Consider the following 22,268-nt stretch of genomic DNA (forward strand, 5'->3'; position numbering starts at 1 on the left):
CAAAATCTGACATATTACAAAAAACCCCAAAGAGATTCTTTAAGCAGAATTTCAGTGATAGCATTTCAAAATTCAAATAAAAATTCTAAACGTCATCTATTAATGGCGTCGGCTAAAATAGGGCCTAAAATGACCCCCATCCCCCTATAAATGTAAACTTCAAATTCTCGTGAAAACCCCCCTAAAATTTACGACGTGTTTAAATTATAACTATATAAAATATGAACTTAACTTGCTTTAACAACACATTTTCTATCGAAATTTAGATGAAAAAATTTTTGAGTCACGTGACCAAATTTATTATTTTTTCTTAAATTTTTAATAAAGCTTCGACTTAAAAAAATTTGAAAATCAAATTAAATTATGAATTAAACGTTTAATCGTCAAAAAAGTTAAAAAAAGCCATTAGTAAAGGTGTTTTTTAAAGTCTCTGAGATTGCTCGTATAAAATGGTAATGTGTTTATTGTGTTTAAACTATTTTTAAGTATGTTGATTCGGGATATTAGGATTTTGGCAACGGATTCCTGCTTTTGAAAATAAAAATAAACTTTCCACGGATAGAACGAAGCAAACGGGTCCGCTAGTTTGATACAAATTTTCCTCGTAAAATTTTTTCCAACGATTTATTTTGTGGAAAATTTAATAAAATCAAAAAATATTGCAAGACGTAATAAAAATTTTAAAAATTCATGGAAAGTTTGTTACGGCCCACCACATCCGACAGCGATAGCATAAGATTCTTTTAGCATTAAAACTATTTTTACTGCGATTTGTTTTATTTTTCTGTGATAAACTGTTATCCTCTTTGCTCTATTTATTTGTGTAGGTGGGGTGGATGGCAAAACTTTTCTTCTTTCTTTTCATGAGTGGGCTGAACATAAAAACTTTGTTATTGCATTCGATTGCATTCTCGGAAGACACATTTTCATCGTAATGGACTCAGGTGAATAATACTCTATTATTATCTTACAAAAAAAATAAAAAGAAAAACACAAAATTAAACTGCTTCCAATGACATCAAAATCAATAAAAAGCAGTAAAACAGACCGAAAAAAAAGAGGAAAACTAAAGGAAACGGCATTGCTACGCTAATAAAAAATTAATGTTATATTTTCTACCAAACTACGGAGTAATAACAGCTACCTATCAGTCGGATATTATACACTGCTGAATACACTCGTGATTGCATTAACAATATATTTAATTTTTCGAATGCAATCAAGAGTACTGAGGGGCTTGCAAAAGTGCTACATGAGGACTCGTGAGTGGCAAAGTGCACTTTTAAAAATAGAATTAAATTTCTGAAATATTCATGGTGGAGGAGGAGTAATTGCGGTAAAATATTTATATGGAAAAGGGTCATTAGAGTGTCGTGGGTGCTACTTTGACTCGCAGCAGAGACAGAGACAGAAAGACACACAAGTCAATTATTCAAGGAATTAATGCTATGTTTTGTATCTTATTGGATTTCAAGAGAATTTCCATAGAAAATGAATTTTGTTATAATAATGACACGAAATAGGAGACTTCTCAGAAACAAGTAGGCAAGGTGATAAAAGGGAAGGTGTGATTTCGTGGAAACAGGAGAGAAGATTGTTTTGTTTGTCAACTTCTTTGAAGTGATGAAAATGGCTTGAAGGCTTCTTTATTAAGTGGAAATGCTTTTAATGGAAGGACGTTCGTTGGATAAATTTCCATAGTAATAAAGTTTTTTTTACCGCATTTCGAAGAAATTTTTTATAATATGGGCTGTGATAAATTTTTATTTCTTTTCAGACAAGTTTAATTTAAAAAATGTGGATTTTTATTCAAATTAATTTTTTCAAAATTTTAAGTGAAAGTATAGGTTATTTAATTTTTTTTTAGATTTTGTGATGAAATATTAAAAATATTAAAATTTTTGTTATAAATAAGTGATTAAATGATTAAATGAATCTATACATTTTAAGAAATATTTCATCATTATTAATATTTTTTTTTTATTTAATTTATTTTAAATATTAATTAATTTTACAATATTTTATTTATTGAAAGAAAATTTTATTTAAAAAAAAAAAAAAATTTTAATTTAATACTTTTTAAAATTCAGGTTTTTAATTAATGAGTATTCAATACAAAATATTTTAAAAAAATTAATTATTGTTTTTATTAAGATGCTTGAATTTTTCAAAAATAAAATAAAAGTCGAGATAACTATTTAAAATTACTATAAAAATTTAATTTAAATAAATATTAAAATAAAAAAATTTATACAATATTTTATTATTGCAGAATTAATGAATATTTAAAATAAATTAAAAAAATATAAAAAATATTAAATTTTAATATTTAATTTAATATTTAAATTAAATATTAAAAAATATTAAATAAATAATAATGATGAAAATTTTCAAAACATAGATGTGAAATATTTTTTAAAATTGGTTTTGCCTTAGAAGAGATCAAAATAAAAAAGACAGGAGCTATTTAATAATTTGAAAAACACAAAATTCATAGAAAACCTTGAAAATTATTTAATAAAAACAACTTCTGTACGATTTGTGTTCAAATCTATCAAAAGTCCTTCAAAATATTTGTCAAGGAATGCGCCTAAAGGAGAAAAATCCATCCAAAATTGCTGAATTCGAAACATTTATAATTTAAAACGAAATAAAATTTTCCAGGAAAAATCTCGTTGATATCCAACTGTTAGTTCTCACTATGTGTCCCACGTTTGTTACTAAAAATTAATTTCTGACGATTGAATCTAACTAAATCTACTATTTATCAACACACCGAGAATCACATCAAATGCAAAATAAAAAAAAACTTGCGAAACACAGAAAAAAAATAAATGCATAAATAAATATTTTTTTAAACTAAAAAACAAATGCAATTTTCACTAATAAATAAATAAATATTGATATCAAGTTCTCTCGCGTCTATGTGTGTCTCTATGTCAAGTGGAGCTCTCTAACTAGTTAGATGTTGTGAACTATTTATAATAGAGAAATGAAATGACAGAGAGTGGTAGAGGTAAAAGGATAGCATTTCACATGTAATAAAGGTTCGCACAATCAATTAAAAACTTTTCTAAATGTTTATCGAGCAGAGAACAGGGGAAATCACACATAGAAATGAGTGTATTTATACATTTATGTAAATAAATATAGTATAATAGTTTGGGTTGCATTTCACATATAAATGAATGTTTGAATTTTTTTACCTCATTGATAACACAGTTGACACAGCGAAATACATTTGATTGCTTCTAGAAGCCGTAAGTGATGAGGGATGTGATTTTTTTGATTATTTTTTTTTTGTTTTGAACAAAAAAATGATATCAACGGAGAAAGTTTTGTTTTAGTTTATATTAATTTTAGAATATTAGTTACGTTAAAATTAACACAAACTTAATTTTTTTTTGTTTTCTAATAAAAGATGTGAAAAATTAAATTTACCCTTTTTCTGGAGCACCCGATGAACTCGAAGCCGGTTTCAGGCTCCTGAATGCTTTCATCCATTTGGTCTTCATTGATGACGAACTTGATGTCGAGAGTTTGCGTTCTCCCACTCCACCGATCGGCGATCCTGGCTCAGCTTTCTTTATAAAGAGTTCTTTCTGCGATGAAAGAAACAGAAAAACAAACCGTCGTAAATATCACAAAGTTTCATTTAAGGGCCGTAACATGTATAAAAAATCCATGTTTCGCAAGGTAAAAAAATCCGCGAGATATGAAAATAACAACCAACAAAAAATTGTGCATTGGGTCAGAAAATTAAAATGCGCTTTGGGGTGAAATTTTAGAATTGGCATTGGGGTAGAATTTCAAATTGTGCATTAGGACAAAATTTTAAAATGTGGATTTGGGTTTACCTGCCCCAATGCATATTCTTGGATTTCGATCCAATGAAAAAAAGTAACGTTTATCCCAATGCACATTTTGAAAATTGTCCCAATGAACATTCTGAAACATTCTGTCCCAATACACTTTTGAAATTTTCTCCCAAAGCATATTTGAATATCTTGACCCCATGCACAATTTTTTTGTTGGTTGGTAATTTTTATGTATCGCGGATTTTTATGTTTGCGAAACATGGATTTGTTACAAATATTATACAAAAACAGAGAAACAGATAGAAAGGAGTAATCTGCCGCAATTCATTCATTCATTCATCTTCTTCTACGTATGCAAAACAAAAAAAGGAGATTTACAAAAGTGGATGAGACTTAAGTGGGGGTAGTAGAAAGAGAGAGAAAGTGAGGATAATCGTATATGAATGACCATAAAAATGTTGCAAGCTGTGAGCGGTACAAATAAAAAGTATAAGTTTGGCATGCATACATCGAGAGAGTGCGAGAGATATATGTAAAAATGACAATAAAAACGACGATGAAGGACACAAAAGGGATAAAATAAATAATAAAAAGTGTAAGATGATGATCATTCAGGATTTATTTGGGCTTTGCAAGGACGTCATTATTGTTATTATCATTAAAACTATAAATAAAAGTTTTTCTTTTTTCCAGCTGGCCGCTCAATGGGGAGACATAAATAACAGCAAAAGAGTTGAAGATAAAATTTATTATGAAAAACGAGTCAAGTGATTGTTGTAATATTATTATTATTATGTCAAGTGAAACAAAAATTGTCGTAAATTTTGTGCGAAGAGCGATAATTTGTTGCATTTGTTGAACAATGATTTATTGTTGCGCAAAGTCTCTTGTGAGTTTTTCTTCGCCGTACATGTTTTGCATTAACTTAGAAGTTTTTTGCGTTTATTAAGGAAAATGTGCGTGGATGCAATATGGATGTCTATCCGTTTCCGCATTAAATAGCATTTTTTAGTATTTAGTGAAAACTTAAATTAAAAATAATTAATGTTAAAAAATAATAATAAAAATATCTAAATAATATTTTTTGATTAAATTTTGCGTAGAAAATCAATTGTGGTAAAATTTGGGACAAAACAAAAAAGTTAATTCAGAAAAATTCGAACACTTGTATTTTAAATCATCAAATACAAGTAGAATGAAAACTATTCAAATAAAAATATTTTTTTATTTTAAATATATATTTTTTGTTTATCATTTTTTAACGTTTTTGGATGTTAAACGTTACTTTTTAAATTAACATATTTTTTTTTTTAAATTTGAACTCAAAATTAGAGAAAAATTAAACAAAATCTTACAAAATAAAAACTTTTGAAAAAAAAAATTATTTTGGTTACGTGACTTTAAAAATTTTTTCATCTGTATTTAATTTGTCTTGTTTAAGCAAATTTACCTATTCTTTGGTATATTTTTGCTTTGATATACTTTATGATTTTTTTTTTCAAAAAATTCTCAAAAATGTCAAAAATATTTAAATTTGTAATTTAATTTTTATTTCTCCCCCTGAAATTTTTCGACAAATTCGAAAATTCAAAAATTTCGAAAATTTATTCTCCAAATTGAATTTTTAGAATTAAAAGAAATTAATAGTTTTGAATGTTTTAAGTCACTTTTTAATATTTATAAAAAAATTATTTTTTTTTATCAAAATCACAAGTTAAATCTAAGAAAATATTTTATCAAACAAAACAAAATGCGCTCAAAATTTGTAAAATAAAAAAAAATCGAAGTGAAACACTTTACTCCAGAAACTTTTGTAAATCAATCAACTAAAAATATTGGAATTATTGGGAGTTTATACTAATAAACAAAAACTTTTCAAATTCACCATATTTTTTTTGCAACTCAATACCCATAAGTTACAACATCATAATTTATCTCTTTATGTTTTTTTTAAATGAATAACTCAAATTATGACTGCGCAAAAAAAACCTACGCCACAAAAATTTATTATTTCATATTCACCGAGCATTTCGTCTTCCAAAGAAAAAAAATCTACAATAAGAAAATTTCGGATTGTATAACAATAAAATCGCATTGTAACACAATGATCATCGTTATACAAACATAAAATTATAATGAAATAAAGCCAGCCAGAAAAGAGGAGAAAAGAAAAAAAAAACGTACGAATAAAAAGCTTAACATCACTCCTGGCTGCTTCATTCATATTCTGCTATACGTTTCATTGTAATCTGCACTCATAAATAATAAAGCCTTGTCCTTACGTACACAGACACATTAAAGTTTTGTAGTTTTAGTCGTACAAACACTCACAATAAACCCGACAATATCATTTACAATACAATATAAAAGCAAATAATTCCTCTTTTCTTCTTTTTTCATGTTTCGGAAAAAAACTTTTTTTTCTCTCATCTGAGGTTTTCATAATTTCAGTTGGAAAATTATTCCATTTCCCTACATTTAACCATTTTCCGTATGCAACTTTTTTAAAAAAAAACCTCAAAATTCAAATTAAAACCTAGATACGTGACACGTGACATGGATTTAGTTGTTAAGACTTGAATTTAAAAGTCAAGATATTAAAAATTGTCGCATGAAATTTACATTTTCTGCTAGTTTTTTCTCTCGTTATTCAAATCCTGTGTCGGAATTGAGGAAAAATTTCTTATCACGACACACAGACACAAAAAAAAGTTCGATTTGTCACAATTGTAACGTTGTTACCATATAGATTATTTTTCTCGAGATAAGTAACTGCTGTGGCTGATTGCCGTAGCGATATTTCGGATGTGCTGCGGTTCGACTCTACTGTTTGTGGTTGGAGGAAAATCGATGGAAAATTGCTTGCTTTTGACGCTTTGACAAATTCAAACGCACGAAAAAGTGACCCGCACGTGCTTTTAATGATAAGTAATGGAAATGTGGCGTGAAATACCAGACGTCTCCATTATGTGACTTTAATTCAAATTGGAATTCAATTTATGGTTCAGTGGGAGAATATTTCCAAATTTTAAAGAGAAAATTTTTCTAAAATTAATTTTTCTCGAAAAAATTTTTTTTTTCAAAAAAAGCTCTCAAAATCAGCGAAAGTTTTTTTTAACTTTAATTTTTTTAAATTTTCTCAAAAAGTAAATAAATAAATATTTAAATATTAAAAAAAAAATAAAAAATAATAAAAAAAATTAAAAAACTGAAAAATTATAAATAAAAATTAATAAATCTTAAGATAATTTCCATAAATAATTTTTTAATTTAATTTTTGAAACCCTTATTTTAAAATCTCAAGCATTTTAGGCAATTTTGAATAATAAAGTTCTCCGAATATTTTTTTTAGAATCATTTTTATAAGAATTTTTCCACATTTTTTTTAAATTTTAAATAAATTAAATAAATTTTTGAAAATTTTCAAAAAATAAAAAAAAAATTTAAATTTGGAAACCTTTTTTTCAAAAAAAAACATCTTACTGCAAAAATCACGCAATTCCATAAAATTCCAATTAATTTTATGCAATCCATTAAAAAAAAATGCAGAAATGATAACAAAAGTCTCAAAGGAAATTCGCGAGAATGGGAATTTCCATTGACTCAAGAAGCACTTGCATCACAAAAGTGTAAGTGTAACACAAAAACATTCATTTCGACACGATTGCTGTTTTTTATCCTCAAAAGTGCATCCTCCTACATGCGAATTTTCGCATGCTTTCAAAGAACTCCCACCATGTGCGCTAGAAAAATGTGTGTGGATGCACGTATGTGTAAAAAGTTGGCAAAATAATTATTTTAATTGATGTTATACGAAGATTTAGTACATTAATTTCACTCAGTGTGTAACGATGAGCGAGAATTCTTGAAATGCAATAAAATGTACCTACGTGGCGGAAATGGATGTGTGGAAGAATTAGCGAGAGAAATGTTGCATTGTCTGCTAAATAGACGGTGAAAAGCCAGTTTTCGATCTATTTTTAACTTTTTTTTCGTAGTTTTTGTTATTCTTGCATGCAGCAGGCATGGCAGGCAACAGACAGGCAGATGGAAACACGATAAGTATTGTATTTCATGTCTTTAAATGAGAAGCTTTTAAAAGTTAATCTACAAAAGTGGTGTATTATGTGAGTGTGTATGTGCTAAAAAATATCTCTCTGACAGCTTTAAGCGATAATAAATATGGGATTTTTATGTACACACGTCATACACGACAAGTACAACGAGTAACTTTTGTATCCTTTTTCTCTCTAAGTTGCTTTTTGTGTCGGTGTTAAATAGACCATAAATAGACGTGGATTTGTGTGGAGGCCATTTGGTCAAAGTAACGCACATATTTTAAGTTTTTTTCAGCGGCGATTGTGGCTCGAGACTTGACTCTGTAGTTTGAATTCAAATGAGTTTTAACCTTTTGATTTTTTTGACCGGTCTAGACGATAAATCTTTTTCACGTTTCTTGAAGAAATTCAGTTTAAAAATTTGATGACCACGTGGTTAAAAAATTGAATAAACCACGTGGTTAAAATAATTAAATTAATCACGTGGATTAAAAAAAATACTATTAAACCACGTGATTAAAATAATTAAATTAATCACGTGGATTAAAAAAAGCGAAAAACCACGTGGTTAAAATAATTAAATTAATCACGTGGATTAAAAATTCAAAGAAACCACGTGGTTAAAATAATTAAATTAATCACGTGGATTAAAAAATTAAATAAACCACGTGGTTAAAATAATTAAATTAATCACGTGGATTAAAAAATTAAAAAAACCACGTGGTTAAAATAATTAAATTAATCACGTGCTTACAATAATTAAAAAAACCACGTGGTTAAAATAATTAAATTAATCACGTGGATTAAAAAAATTAAATAAACCACGTGATTAAAAAATTAAATAAATCACGTGGATTAAAAAAATTGAATAAACCACGTGATTAAAAAATTAAATTAATCACGTGGATTAAAAAAAATAAATAAACCACGTGGTTAAAATAATCACGTGGATTAAAAAAATTAATAAACCACGTGGTTTCAATAATTAAATTAACCACGTGGATATAAAGAATTAAGCTGACTAACCACGTGGTCAATAACTTTTTCTATATAAACCACGTGTTTAAAAAATTTAAAGAAACCACGTGGTTAAAACGTGGTTAAAACAATCAAAATGCGGAATCGTTAGGTAATTTTATGTTCATATGGACTTAAATTCACCAACTTTTAAACCGACAGATAATAGAAAAGTTAAAATATGTTTTCTGATATATAAAAAAATGTTGAGGTTTCGTTGAAAGTTTTGATAGTGCTTAATGATCTGTGAAACTATTTTTTTTTGCCCCGCTTTGGGAAGGTTTCCTTCAAAGTAATCAACCGTTGTTAATTAGAAACGTCCGTGGTCACTCGAGCACAACGGAATTTTTTTTTTAATTTTCCTAAGTGAACGTTGTCCTAGTTCTCGTCTGCGAGACCCACAACACGCCATAATAATAAACTTTTTAAATCAATGCACATTTCATTTTGATGTTATTTTTCCCCAACGTACCCAAAATACAATGTACATGTGACGCGACCGAGGGCTGCCCGAAAAAAAAAATACATCAAACTATTATTGCCAAACGAAACAAAAAACACAGAATAAAAATCACAGAAAAAAAGCATGAAATTGTACACCACCATTAATTTGAGCAGCAATGGTACGTTTTGTTATTCCAATTTTTTGTTTTTAGTTGAATTCGTTTCGACGGAGACGACGACGACGACGAGCGAAATAAATATAATGAAAATCTCGCAGATCGAAAAATAAATGTACCATAGAATTGAGAGTGATTTGATCATCTGGGAATCAAAATAACAATAAAATATAGGTGGATTGTCTAATAAATTGGTGTCAATTTTGGAGCAAACATTCGCATTTATTTGGTTGTTGTGGTAGATAAATTATTATTGTGATATGGAGTGCGAGACGATGGAAAAAATATCATAATAATGGAGTTTGAAGAAAAATCGCGACGAGTCACATTTGAAATGATAATGCTCTTTCCCTCTGTTTCGATGGGAATATGAAAAGAAAAACGTGAGAGGATGGTCGTTATTTATTGCAAGGTGTCAAAACGAACGTGTTTTTCACGATTCAATTTCTTTTTGTGAGCTATTGAGTATTATTTTTGGATTTATTAAATCACACTTTCAAGAATCATTCATTTTTTCATGGGCTTTAAGAGATTTTTTGAGCTCAAGAATTTCTTTAACTTTAACAATTTTTCAATTTTAGCTATAAAAGTTAGAGAGAAACTTGATCTTATCGAATAAAAAATTTATTGTATTGATCATATTAGAAATGTTACCCTCTTTGAACGATAAATCGTGTAAAATAATTTTATTGTTTCAAAATGTTTTATTTTTCTACACTAAAAAGAAAAGCTCTAATTACTCGATAATTTTAAGAACCCGAGTATCAAATCGAGTGCTTGTAATATTTGAGTACAAACTTGATTTCGAGTATCACCTCAAATGTTTCCTCGGTCGTTGTAAAAAAGAAAATACTCTTTTTGACGAATTTTTCATGCTAAAAAATATCTTTCAGGAATTTTATACCAAAATTACAAATATTTTGATCTGAATTTTCAAAAAATGACAATAATACAATAATAATATTAAAGTTTTAGTAATATTTCAATGTTTCAACGTTGAATATATTAAAATTTTTTAGTAATATAAATTAATATGAATGAGAAAAGAAAAAAACAAAGTCCTCGAACCAAAAAATTATTACATTTATAATACTTTTGATAATTTTTTTATGTAAAAATTTGGCAAAACATTTCAATTTTTTTTTTTTTTTTTTAATTTTTCATAAGAAAATAAAATTAAATAAAAGCAAGGAAAAGAGATTTTTTTCAGAAAAAATAAATTAAAAAACTTCAAATATCAGAAAATTTAATAAAAATATTTTTTTTCTTCATTTTTTTTAAATTCTTTAAGATTCTTGTTTTTTTCTTTTGGATCCTCTAAGAGAAATAAGAGCTAAAAATTTTCTGCAAAAACATCTAGAATCGAATCAGATTCTTCCACTTTCCGGGCGGATGTTCCGACTATTAAACTATGTCTAAACAGGAACTTTCTTCTGATATTTGGTAAGTGTATCTCAGTTAAATGTATTGTGGAGCCAAACATTTTTTTTTTGTATCTTAGTTTTTTCGTTGTTTCTTAATTAATACTTTTTAAAAATTTTAAAACAAAAAATTTTGAAAACTTTATAAATATCGTAAAAAAAATTCTGCCAAAAAAATGTGGCTTAATGTTTACATTTCCTGCAGATATATTTAGTTGGTAGACACTAATTTAATAAAATTCAAATGTTTTTCATCAAATGGAAAAAAATAACCAAATTACGCGAAAAACATGTTTTCCCGTGAAAAACAAAATTTGTCACAAATAAATAAATTTTCATGAAAAATCATTGATAAACATATTTGTAACCATATTTCCCTTTGAAGTTCATACAAAAAAATCCTTTAATAAAATTTTCTTAAGTACCAGTTAAATGTGGAGTTGCCTGGTTATTTATTCAAATTTAATTCAAAGCTTTCATATCACATCAAATGCCAACCCACAACACTCTAATCCATTGCGGTAGGTCAACCCATTTCAAATACGAGTTTTCACAAAATTTCTGCAAAAATTACAGCTTTTCGAGCAGCCAAAGAAATATTCAAGGAAAAAAGCTAGGTATAGTACAATCATGCAAAAGACGAGGACATTCAATATAAATGGACGACCACATTTTATTAGTTAGCGTTTAGTTTACGTTTCGCATGTACAGCCAGTAGAAAGCAAAGTGTCGGTTTTTTTTTGTTGTTGTATATTATTACAGGAAGAACATCAACAACAACAACATAGGGTTGAACCATTTTAAATATTGGACCTTTTGAACTCGTTTTTTGCTTCTTTCTGTGGGCAACACGTATAATTTTTTTTTATCAAGCACATATGTACAAGAAAATATACATTTATATACAAAAATTTACGGATATGTTTGAGTAATATGGAAAATAGCACATAAATTTACAAGACAAGAAGAAGAAGAAGAAGAGAAGTAAGAAAAAAGAAAGCAAGGAAAAAAGTTTGCGGTGTCATTCGGATGATGTGCTAAAAAACAGTACTTACAAGACATTTTCGTACCCTCCACGCTAATAAACCCATTGAACACCCTTGTTACATTAAATTTTGTGCGTATACGTGTAAAAATCTTTTTTGACGTGTGACGAGTGTGAGTTGTTGACTCAACAACAACAACAACAACGATAAAAAACGAAATACACTTAAGCGTCGTCACAAGAACCTGCCACTTTTAATTTTGTCGGTTCATTAATTTTTACTTTTGGTACAAAAAAGTGTTCCCGTTGTCTTATGCGATGACAAGTTAACAATATTTATCAATGAAAAAATATCACAGTCCTCGATGGTGGTGGTTTAAAATTTTTTTTTTGTGAGCTACGAACAAAAAACAAAAATTGTCGTTTTCGAGACAATTCAATGAGTTTATTTTTTTTGTCACCGATGATCGAAAGGCATGTACGAATTTTGTGCGCTTCTACTTGTTTTTTTTTTAAAGGTACTAAATTTTTACAATTATTTATTTTATCTTATTTTTGAGAGTCTGGCAAGATGATACAGTACCTGTCTGGCGTTTCGTGTTCTTTTTACAAGAATTTATTCAGATAGCATAAATTCACTGCGAGACTCGAGCCTGAATATGTCGAGTAATAATTGCTTATTTATGTTACGAAGCAATCACTTTTGCATGTTTCGCACGAAGGATGAAGTGACGTGAACTGTCTCTCTCTCTCGTAGTTGTAATATCAACAACAATAATAATAATTTTAACAACAACAACGATTACAAGTACACATTTTCTGCTGGTTAATAATGCAGTGTAACTTTTGTATTTTAAATAATTTAGTATTTAAAAGAGAATTATATCACAATGTTCACTGAGTCGGTGGTGCTTGGAGCCTCTGTCGAGTGTATATAAATTTTTGGATTGAATTTCCAATCAAACAGAGTTTGTTTACTTTATTGCAGTTTTCCTTTTTGAATAATGCAAAACGTATATAGGATAACGTAGAATAACGGTAGATTATGTGTGTGTAGGAGGCAGCGAAGGATTAACGGAGAAAACAAGTATAGGAAGAAGCTTTGTTTGGTTTCGAGGTTGATGATTTATTCAGGCATGACAAGTTGTCGTCGTCGTAGTCGGCAGCAAACTTGATTGCTTGCAATGTTGTGATAAGGGAAATTTGAATTTTCTTCATGTAAAATATTGCATTTTTTAAGATGCATCCCACAAGGTTTGCTGTTTCGTCACTTTGGTTTAATCAATATCGCAAGGAGACGTTGATGGCATTCAAATGAGGTATGAAATATGTTTCCTCATCAAAAAAGTATTTCTTGAAATGGATTTTATGAATGATTGAGTTTTTTTTGTGGCATAGAAATATCATATTTAAAATCCTGGCGGATTAATGAGTGGTATCAGCGAACCACGAAGGGGGGGGGAGGTGCAAATCTGTATAAAATCAACTTTTTTGTTAAATTTTTTGTCATTTTTGTGATTTTTAGTGCTTTTTAAGTTTCAAAAAGGGGTGCAATTGCCCCCCCCCCCTCTGGATCCGCCTTTGATTTTGAATTTAGGTTTTTTCGACTATTTTAGGCCTAACTAACACAAAACGATCAAAAAATATCATGCCACATTTTTTTCGATGAAATCGGGAAATTTAGATAATAAATTACTTTAATTCCCGAAATAACTTTTTAAGGCTCTGGTGTCTTGAAAATAAGGCCCTTAAATTTTTTAAATGGAAATTGAATTGTTGAAATTTTTAATTTTTTTGAAAAAATAAAAAAAAATCATAAATTTCTTCATGTAAAAGTTTGAGGGCCTTATTTTCATTCGTCCCACTGGGTACCGAAATAACATTTTTTAAGGCTCTGGGATCTCAAACTTTTAAATGGAAAATTTTCGAAATCCTTAAAAAAAATTAATTCATGAAATCTCCATGTAAAAATTTGAGGGCCTTATTTTCATTCGTCCCACTGGGTACCGAAATAACATTTTTTAAGGCTCTGGGATCTCAAACTTTTAAATGGAAAATTTTCGAAATCCTTAAAAAAGATTCATGAAATCTCCATGTAAAAATTTGAGGGCTATAAAAAATATAGTTTTTTTCCACTGATTAAATTAAATTAATTGGAAAAAATTCGTTCTTAAAATTTTAAAACCTGAAATAAGTCACTTAGTATGAAAGTAAAATTGAAGTGACTTTACCTAAGTTTTATTAAAAATTGAAGTTTTTTTGGCCCTGTTTAAAAGTTTGGGACATTAACAATGTTTTTAATTTTTTTCTTTGTATTCTACAATTTTTCGACTTTTGATGATTATTTTTTAAAATATCCTTATTCAAAATTTTTAATATTTTTTTACGAAATTATAAATTTTTTAAAATTTTATTATTTGCTTTTCACTGAAGAAAAAAGGTCTGACGTAAATATTATTTTACAAAACTGAGATCAAAATCTCCAATCAAAAGTCGATCGATTTTTATTACAAAAATATTACAGAATCTGACCTTTTTTCATGTTATTTTTAGATCAAATTCACGAAAAAATAAAAAAAATATCTCATTCCTTCTTACCCATCATTAATTTGATAAAAGATATTTAGATTGAAAACTTTTTTTCCAAGAATTTTTCTCTCTCTCTTTTTAAATGCTAATAATTTTAATCCGATTTAATTTTCTCCTTTTCAAAATAATAATCTGCCTTTGAGCGAAAATAATCATCAACCTCCCAAACGCAACTTGCTCCGTTTATTTCTTTGTGCCTGTGAGTGTGTATCCTTTAACCAATCTACCCTTATTTACGCTAAAATTTATCTTTCATCGCGCGTATAAATATTTTTATATCATTAATTATAGTCGTACGCCGCCAAAAAAAAATCAACAAGCAAAATATTTATATGTATATTTTTTTATTTTAATATTTATTGTGCACAATAACACAACACTTTGTATCACTTGCAATTAAGCTCAACTTTTTTTTTATTTTGAAAAATTATCTCAAGTACTTTTTTTTATGACTTTTTGAAGATAGTTATTTTCCACTTGCATTAGCTTTGCACTAAAAAGAATTCTTTAAAGTGGAAAATTTACCGATTATTCCACTCTCTTTCCACTGCCGTTCGTTATTGTGTGAAATTTCCTCACACGAGAGTTTTTTACTCGTTGTCAATTCAAAATCATTCAATCATTCACCGATGAATTTACTTTTGCATATTGTACAATTTTTTACTCGTCGTTGCTTGCACAAATACACACCTTGTCGTCGTCGTCGAATGATGATGTGCTGATTAAATTGGAGCAGTTTTTGTATTAAAACTTTTCGTTTTCAAGGAATTTCGGTTCACTTGCGAGACTTTTCGTCCGTTTCTCACTGTTAATGGGCGATTTTCGCCAATTTTTTCGTGTTTTTCTAGGTATTTTTATTCGTGATTCCCTTTCACAATAATAATTATATTTTTGCTACGCGACACAGCTGCACGAGACGCACATATATACCAAACACACAAAGATAATAACTGGTCCTGTGTGTACTCTGCTGCGAAACGGAGAGACGGATAATGCGCGTGTTCTTTACCTCAGCTCGTCTAGAAATAAACTGGCGAGTTATGATACAAAGTAAACGGTGAAATTGTGGTGTTGTCGGGAAATTTTTACTCCAACACAGACAAAAAAATGTTACCAATACATGCGCAAATCACCGTAGACATACCGGTCCTTTTTTCGTATGTCCCATGCAGGATCGGGCACAGATGATTTTATCCGAAGAGCCACGAAGGGGCGTTTTTCACGGATTTCATAACGTTCAAAAAAAATTTTTTTTCTTGAATTCTTGATTTTTTTTTATAAAAAAAATAAAATTCAACGAAAAAAATTTTTTTTTAAATTAAATAAAAATAAAATTTACCTTTAAAATAAAATGAACAAATCAAGTCATGCGCAGTGAACTGTTATAATTGTCCTAATGATGACTATGCCAGTTCATTCCAGCACACACATGTGACACAAAACTGGAAGAGCAATCATATGGGCCATGCACAAATTATACCATGACCTGCGAGTAATCATTGAATGATCATTGAAATTAAGCGGAATTTTATTTAAAAATTCTCGTTTTTTGTTGCGAAGTCATGTCACGTGTATGCAAAAAAATGACACTAAGCATTTAGCACGATGACTTGCAGAAGAAAATGCACGTCGATTATTCTCTGAGATAATTGACACATTCCTCCTTATCACCTTAGTAGTAGCAGTTTTGCATTCATTTGAGTCATTTATATTCAAATTTTGTGCAACAACAATAAAAACGGCTCGGCGATGAATGAAAAGAAGCACGATGTGAAAAAGAATGTATAACAACATGTTATACAAACAAAAAACTTTTCATTCATTTGTATTTTTTTTGTGCATTTTTGTCTTGTTTGAATTGTTGTTTTTAAAATGAGTGAGACGAGCAGGTAGGTTGAACGCTTTTTTCGTGTTTTTTTAAATTTAAAGCAATTTTAAGATTTTTTTTAAGTTTTAATATAAATAAAATTATGAACGTATTAATGTGTAAAATTTTTTAATGAATATTTAACAAAAAATGTTGGAAAAAAATTTACAAATTTAATACAAAGAAAAATTTTTTGAAAATAATAAAATTAAATTTGACGTATTTTTTTTTTTTAAAGAAGAAATATTCAAAAATTAAAAAAATAATAAAAAAACACAAACTTCATAAAATCAACAAAAAATAGTTTAAAGGGAAGTAAATTAGGAAAAATATTAAATTTTTCTCCGAAAAGTTTTTAAAAAATTCAAAAACAAATCTAAATCATTTTTTTTAACAGAAAAAAATTTTTTTTTTAAATCTGAACTTTGACAATTTATTTTTTAAAAAAATTAATTTTTGCTGCAAATAACAAAAAAAAATAATATTCAGTTCCATTCAAGGCCAAATCCAATTTCCAGATTTTTTTTTCAATTTCTTAAAAAATTTAAAAATAATTAAAAAATAAAAATTTGGAAAATTTGCTCTAATAATTTTGAGAAACTTGATAGAAAAAAAAATATTTTTTTTTAACTTTTTTTATTAGAAATAGAATCAAAAAATTTTGAAATGACAAAAATGTTAAAAATGTTTTAATTTTCGCAGAAATCATTTTAAATAAATTTGGTACATATGTATTTAAAATTTTTTTTTTTCATAAAGCTCAAAAAGTACCAGGCGTTTTCATTATTTTTGTTAAATTTCACATGCGATAAAATAAAATCAAAGATTTGAGAGTCATAGTTATCATTTTTTGATTTTTTTTTAATTTTCAAAGATATTCAAGAAAAAAATTATTCATTTAAAATTTTCACAAGATATTTTAATTTTTAAACATTAAAAATTTAATTAAAATTGATCAAAATTTTTAATTAATTAAAAAAAAATCAATTTGAAAAAAAATTGCGTTCAACCTACAAAGCACTCCACTTAAACAATTCCCTTGCGAGATGTCTGTTCATTAAAATATCTCCATGATACGCTATTCAAATATTTTTGTCTGAAAACTCAAAATTTTTCTATAAATAAATAACGAAAATGAAATAAAAAAAGTTTTGCTAGTCATTTTATTTGAATACACAGTTGAACTATTTTCCCTCCTCCTTTCACGGATTTTTTTCCTCATTTTAATTTGAATCCTATTTGAATCATTTATACAACCCACGTCATGTCACGATGATATGTCTGTCTGTTATTTTGAAAATTAATTTTGTCTATTTTTGCCGTCGCTGCCGCAGCTACGAAGCGAAACACGTCTCAGATTGAATGATGACTTAATTTGAATATTTGCGAGATTTTTGATTTAACGCAATATTTATTGCCTTATTTGCGTCTATTCATAAATTTCCTTGATGTTGAAGTGAAGCAATAGACGAAATGTGTTCAAAAACACGTGATTTTGATGGCAAATCCACTTCGTTTCACCTCAACTGACGAATCACGGCGATATCGATAAATATAGAAATTTTCATTTTTTTTTTATTACAAGTCACGCTATTCCTACATTTTCAATCAAAAAAGCAAAAAGTCAAAGTCATGTAGACTTGTACTTGACTCACGTTTAAATAAAATAAGGAACAATCTAATATAAAAGTGCTCCACTTTTATTGTGTTAGTTTTTGAAACTTCGTCATTTGACTCGTGAACGCTTCGAGGGTATTGATTTACAATTTTTTTACGAGCGAGCCAAGAAAAAGGGGCAATGATGATTTTTTGTTTTGTTTTTTTTTTCTCCTTAGAAATGCAATTCAATAACGATTATTACCGAGTGTCGCATGACATGCCTTCTGACCTTTTGAACCTTGTTGACCTAACCTTGAAAGTGATAAAGTATTTCAGGGGAAAAGTCAAATTACTTTAATAGTGAGTAAATTATCATTATTTCACAGAGATTACGTCGAATTACGTTGCATTGATTGAACATTTGTTTGTCAATTATCTCACGTATTTTCGTGTTTGACTATTTGTCTGTGTCAAACTGATCGATTTATTTTTTTATTTATTCGGGGATTTGATGCATATTTAAATAAGAAAAAAATCAGTTAGGCTTTGTTCGTCCGTTATTATATAAAAATTTTATTTTTTTTAAAGATCTGTATCTGAAATTTTTACCAAAGTTTTTTTTCCTTTCAGTAGTTTTGGAAAAAAAATTTATCAAATTGATATAAAAAATAAATTTGACTCAAAAATTATTTTAAAAACTTTAATTTGAATTTATTAAATGTTTATATTAAAAATCATTAATAAATTTATTATGAAATTTAAAATTATAATTTATAAATTTATAAAATAAAAAAATCATAAAATTATAAATTTATTATTATTAAATTTTTATAAAAAATTATATTTTTTTCGCTAAAAAATGAATCAAAGAATTTATTGAAAATTCTTAAATATTTAAAAAAATATTATGGAAGAAGCAAGCTTAGAAAAAAAACTGAAAAATTTTCATTAAAATATTATTGTTATTTTTTACTCTCATCTTCCATCAACTTAGGACCTAAAATAATTGAAAACTTTTTTATAGCATTTATTTTGTTTTTAAAATTAATTTTTACTTTAAATTAATTAACTTTCTTTTTAAAATTATTTATTATTTTATCTCTTTAGTTAAAAAATTTTAATTTAAAATTATTTTATTAACGTCATCAAAAAATTTAGATCAATATTAAATTAAATTTACTGCAAAAATCTCAAAATTTACAAATCTTTTAGAAAAACTCCAATAAATTGACTTGAAATCTCGAAAAAAGAAATACGAGTAAATGGCGCAGATTTATCAAAAAGGCTTTTTATTACTTTAAAAGATGAGACGTCACGTAACGATGCCAAGGTAACGGATGATATGAAAAAAATAAGATAAATCTCTAGCCAAAAAACAAAAGGAAAGTAAACAAACAAGAAGATAAATGTTCCAGTAGTTTAGTTATGCATACACTTCACACACAGACACGACGAAAAAAAAAATAAAATAAAAAAGCGGATATTCCATTCATGTGCAGGCAACCGTTTCATTCATTCCGCAGGTAAATGCCATCATGAAAAATTCAACGTAATATTTTCACTTACTTGTGCTTGAACGGCAGCCAAATGAATTTCCTTCGCTCGCAAATCGAACTTTTTCATCGAGATGTCTTCCTGCAACTCGTTGGCCTTGTTGTACAACTGCCCTTCGAGACCTCGCATTTGCGTGCGAACCAAAACTTCAACAGAATCCTAATTTAAGGATTTTAGAAAAATAAAATAATTTAAATGCTAATTAATTCAAAAGGTAATTAAATTAAACTAATTTTTTTAATAAAATACAAATTTATTTTTATTTTAATTTTTTTCCATTGTTCAGAAAATAAAATAAAAAAATATAATTTCGTCAAAAGTTACAATTTTTTTAAGATTTTTATTTTAAATTATAAAAATAAAATAAAATTATAAAAATAATATTTTCCTAAGAAAGAAAAATTACTAACTTTTAATTAATTTTATTTTGTACCTTTAAAAAAATATTTAAAATTAATTTTCAAAATTTTTTATAAATATTTACTTTTATTTATATTTTTTTTTTCTATTTTTTTTTACTCCAATTATTTAGATAATTTTAATTTTTAAATATTGATAAAATCTCTAAAATTATTCCAAAAGTAATTTGATTAGACAAAGTATTTAAAAATATTTTTTTTTAATTTGAAACTTTGAAGAAACTTTTGTGAGACAAAAAATTTAAATAAATCTAGAACATTCTTATTTATTTTTAAACAAAAAAAAAAACAGAAAGTAAGTAAATATCGAAAGCCTACCTGCAATTGACGTATTTGCGTTTCCAATTCAGCGGCTTCACGTTTTAGCTGATCAAGAGATGGGCGCAACACAAGTGTACCTCCACGTTCAATTACCAATTCATTTTTAAATATTGGCATGTTACCGTCCTACACACGAATTAATGTCAATAAAAGATAAATTTCAACGAGAAAAAAAAATTTAAAACTCACCCCATACTCGTTATTTTCGTCTGTCTCGCCAGCAATCGGCTGCGGCGGGGCAAAAGCCTTCTTTGGCACACGTTGAGCATTGGGTGGGAGTTGGATGCTGCGTGCAAAACTCTGCAAATCTTGAAACCCGTTGATGTTTTTGCACTGACCCGCAAGTCCATCGTAGCGTTTTGCTTGATCAGATGCCTGAAATAATGGAGACGACAGGTATTTTACTATGAAAAATTTCTACAAATTGAAGATTTTCCGAGAAATATTTTCACACAAAGCACATAACTTGAACAGGAAAACGAGCAAATCGGATTATATTGTATTTTTGTCTGCCTAATACCAATCACAATAATACCTCCAATTACCTCCGATAAAGTTTCGTAAGACGACATGAAGTCGTACAACAACAAGATATTCGCAAAATTTCCCAAAGTCAAATAAATGATGTTGATGATGATGATACCAAAATGCGCAACAAGTGGCAAAGAATAACTTTTAAAATGTTTATTTAACACAATTTAAATAGATACACAAGGGCTTCGGTATGACGTACGTCGTCGTAACGAAAGATTTTGCTGTTGTTGATGATGATGATGATGGTGCGACAACATAATGCGTACCACATGCTTGCATGAAATACGGTTAATGAGGTGGTGTGTGCTTGATGAGATGAAAAGAAAAGTTAAGAATTACTTGTAACACGGAGCAATTAACTTTTGTGTCTGAATTTTCGTTTTTTTTTATTCGTCGGCGGTTATGTGCATGACTGAATTCCAACATAAAACAAAGAAAATGATTAAATTCTCAGTAATCACGGCGGAGGTGGTGTAAAAAGTGTGGGAACCTGAAATTCTCATTTACGGAAAATTAAAAAAAAAAAAAGAAAAAATTGAAAAATTCTGTTTTATTTACTTTATATTTTTTTTTCTTAAAAAGTTGATCAAATATTTTTTAATTTTTTTTTAAAGTTTGAAAATTGAGTTGCAAAAAAATCAACGAATTAAATTAAATTAAATTTAGGTAAATAAAAAAATATTTATTATTAATTAAATATTTAAAATATTAAATAAGTGCAATTTCAAAAAATTTTTAAACTTTTTACGAAAATTTGGAATTTAAAAAAAATCAAAACATAAATTCAATAATTAAAATTTTGAAAAATTTTAAATTAATTAATTAGAATTAGAATAATTTATTAAAAATTCGAATTTAATTTAATTTAATTATTTATAATTAAAATCAATAAAAAAATATTATCTAATTTTATTAATTTAAAATATTAATTGCGAAATTAAAAATTCAAAAGTTTTTAAAAATGTTTAGAACGCATTTTATAAAATATTTCAAAGTAATATTTTTTTCCATAAGAAATCTACATTACGGTAAAATTATTTAAAATGTCTTTAAAGCAACAATTTTAATTTTTTCTATTTTTGCTGATTTTTTTTAAATCGAGAAAAAATGAACAAAAAATTGTTGATAAATCAAAAAAAAAAAAAAATTGTAGGGTTTTTACTTGGACCCTGGTAAAAAACCAAAACTTTTCCATCTCCGGTATCACGTGTTTCCGTGCAATGAACAATTTGCGTATTAAGTGTCTTGTAAAATTAACTTTATGCGTAATTAGACACCTACGTGTGACTGTGAATGACGCGAAACGAGAACGCCTGTGGTGTTTGTTAAATGATTAAATTTCAGCTGAATTGTTTATCTTCCGAAAAAAAAAACATAAAGTTTTCTGTCTTAATTTCATCCGGAATTCGAGGAAATTTTCATCAAACAAACTTTCATTAAAACGAAGATTTTTTTTTTCAAGAAGC

At 27.5% G+C, this 22,268-nt stretch overlaps 1 protein-coding gene across 1 annotated transcript in view; it reads right to left on the minus strand.

The window, feature by feature from the left end:
- Nucleotides 1-22,268, minus strand: part of LOC134829614 (uncharacterized) — a 54,134-nt gene that overhangs the window by 16,288 nt on the left and 15,578 nt on the right. Inside the window, 4 exon segments of the mRNA XM_063842789.1 lie at nt 3,207-3,251; nt 3,442-3,602; nt 19,541-19,687; nt 20,266-20,643. Of these exon segments, the coding sequence (XP_063698859.1) occupies nt 3,207-3,251; nt 3,442-3,602; nt 19,541-19,687; nt 20,266-20,643 (731 nt within the window).

This window comes from Culicoides brevitarsis, chromosome 2 (genome assembly GCF_036172545.1).
Source record: "Culicoides brevitarsis isolate CSIRO-B50_1 chromosome 2, AGI_CSIRO_Cbre_v1, whole genome shotgun sequence".
Lineage (NCBI taxonomy): Eukaryota > Metazoa > Arthropoda > Insecta > Diptera > Ceratopogonidae > Culicoides > Culicoides brevitarsis.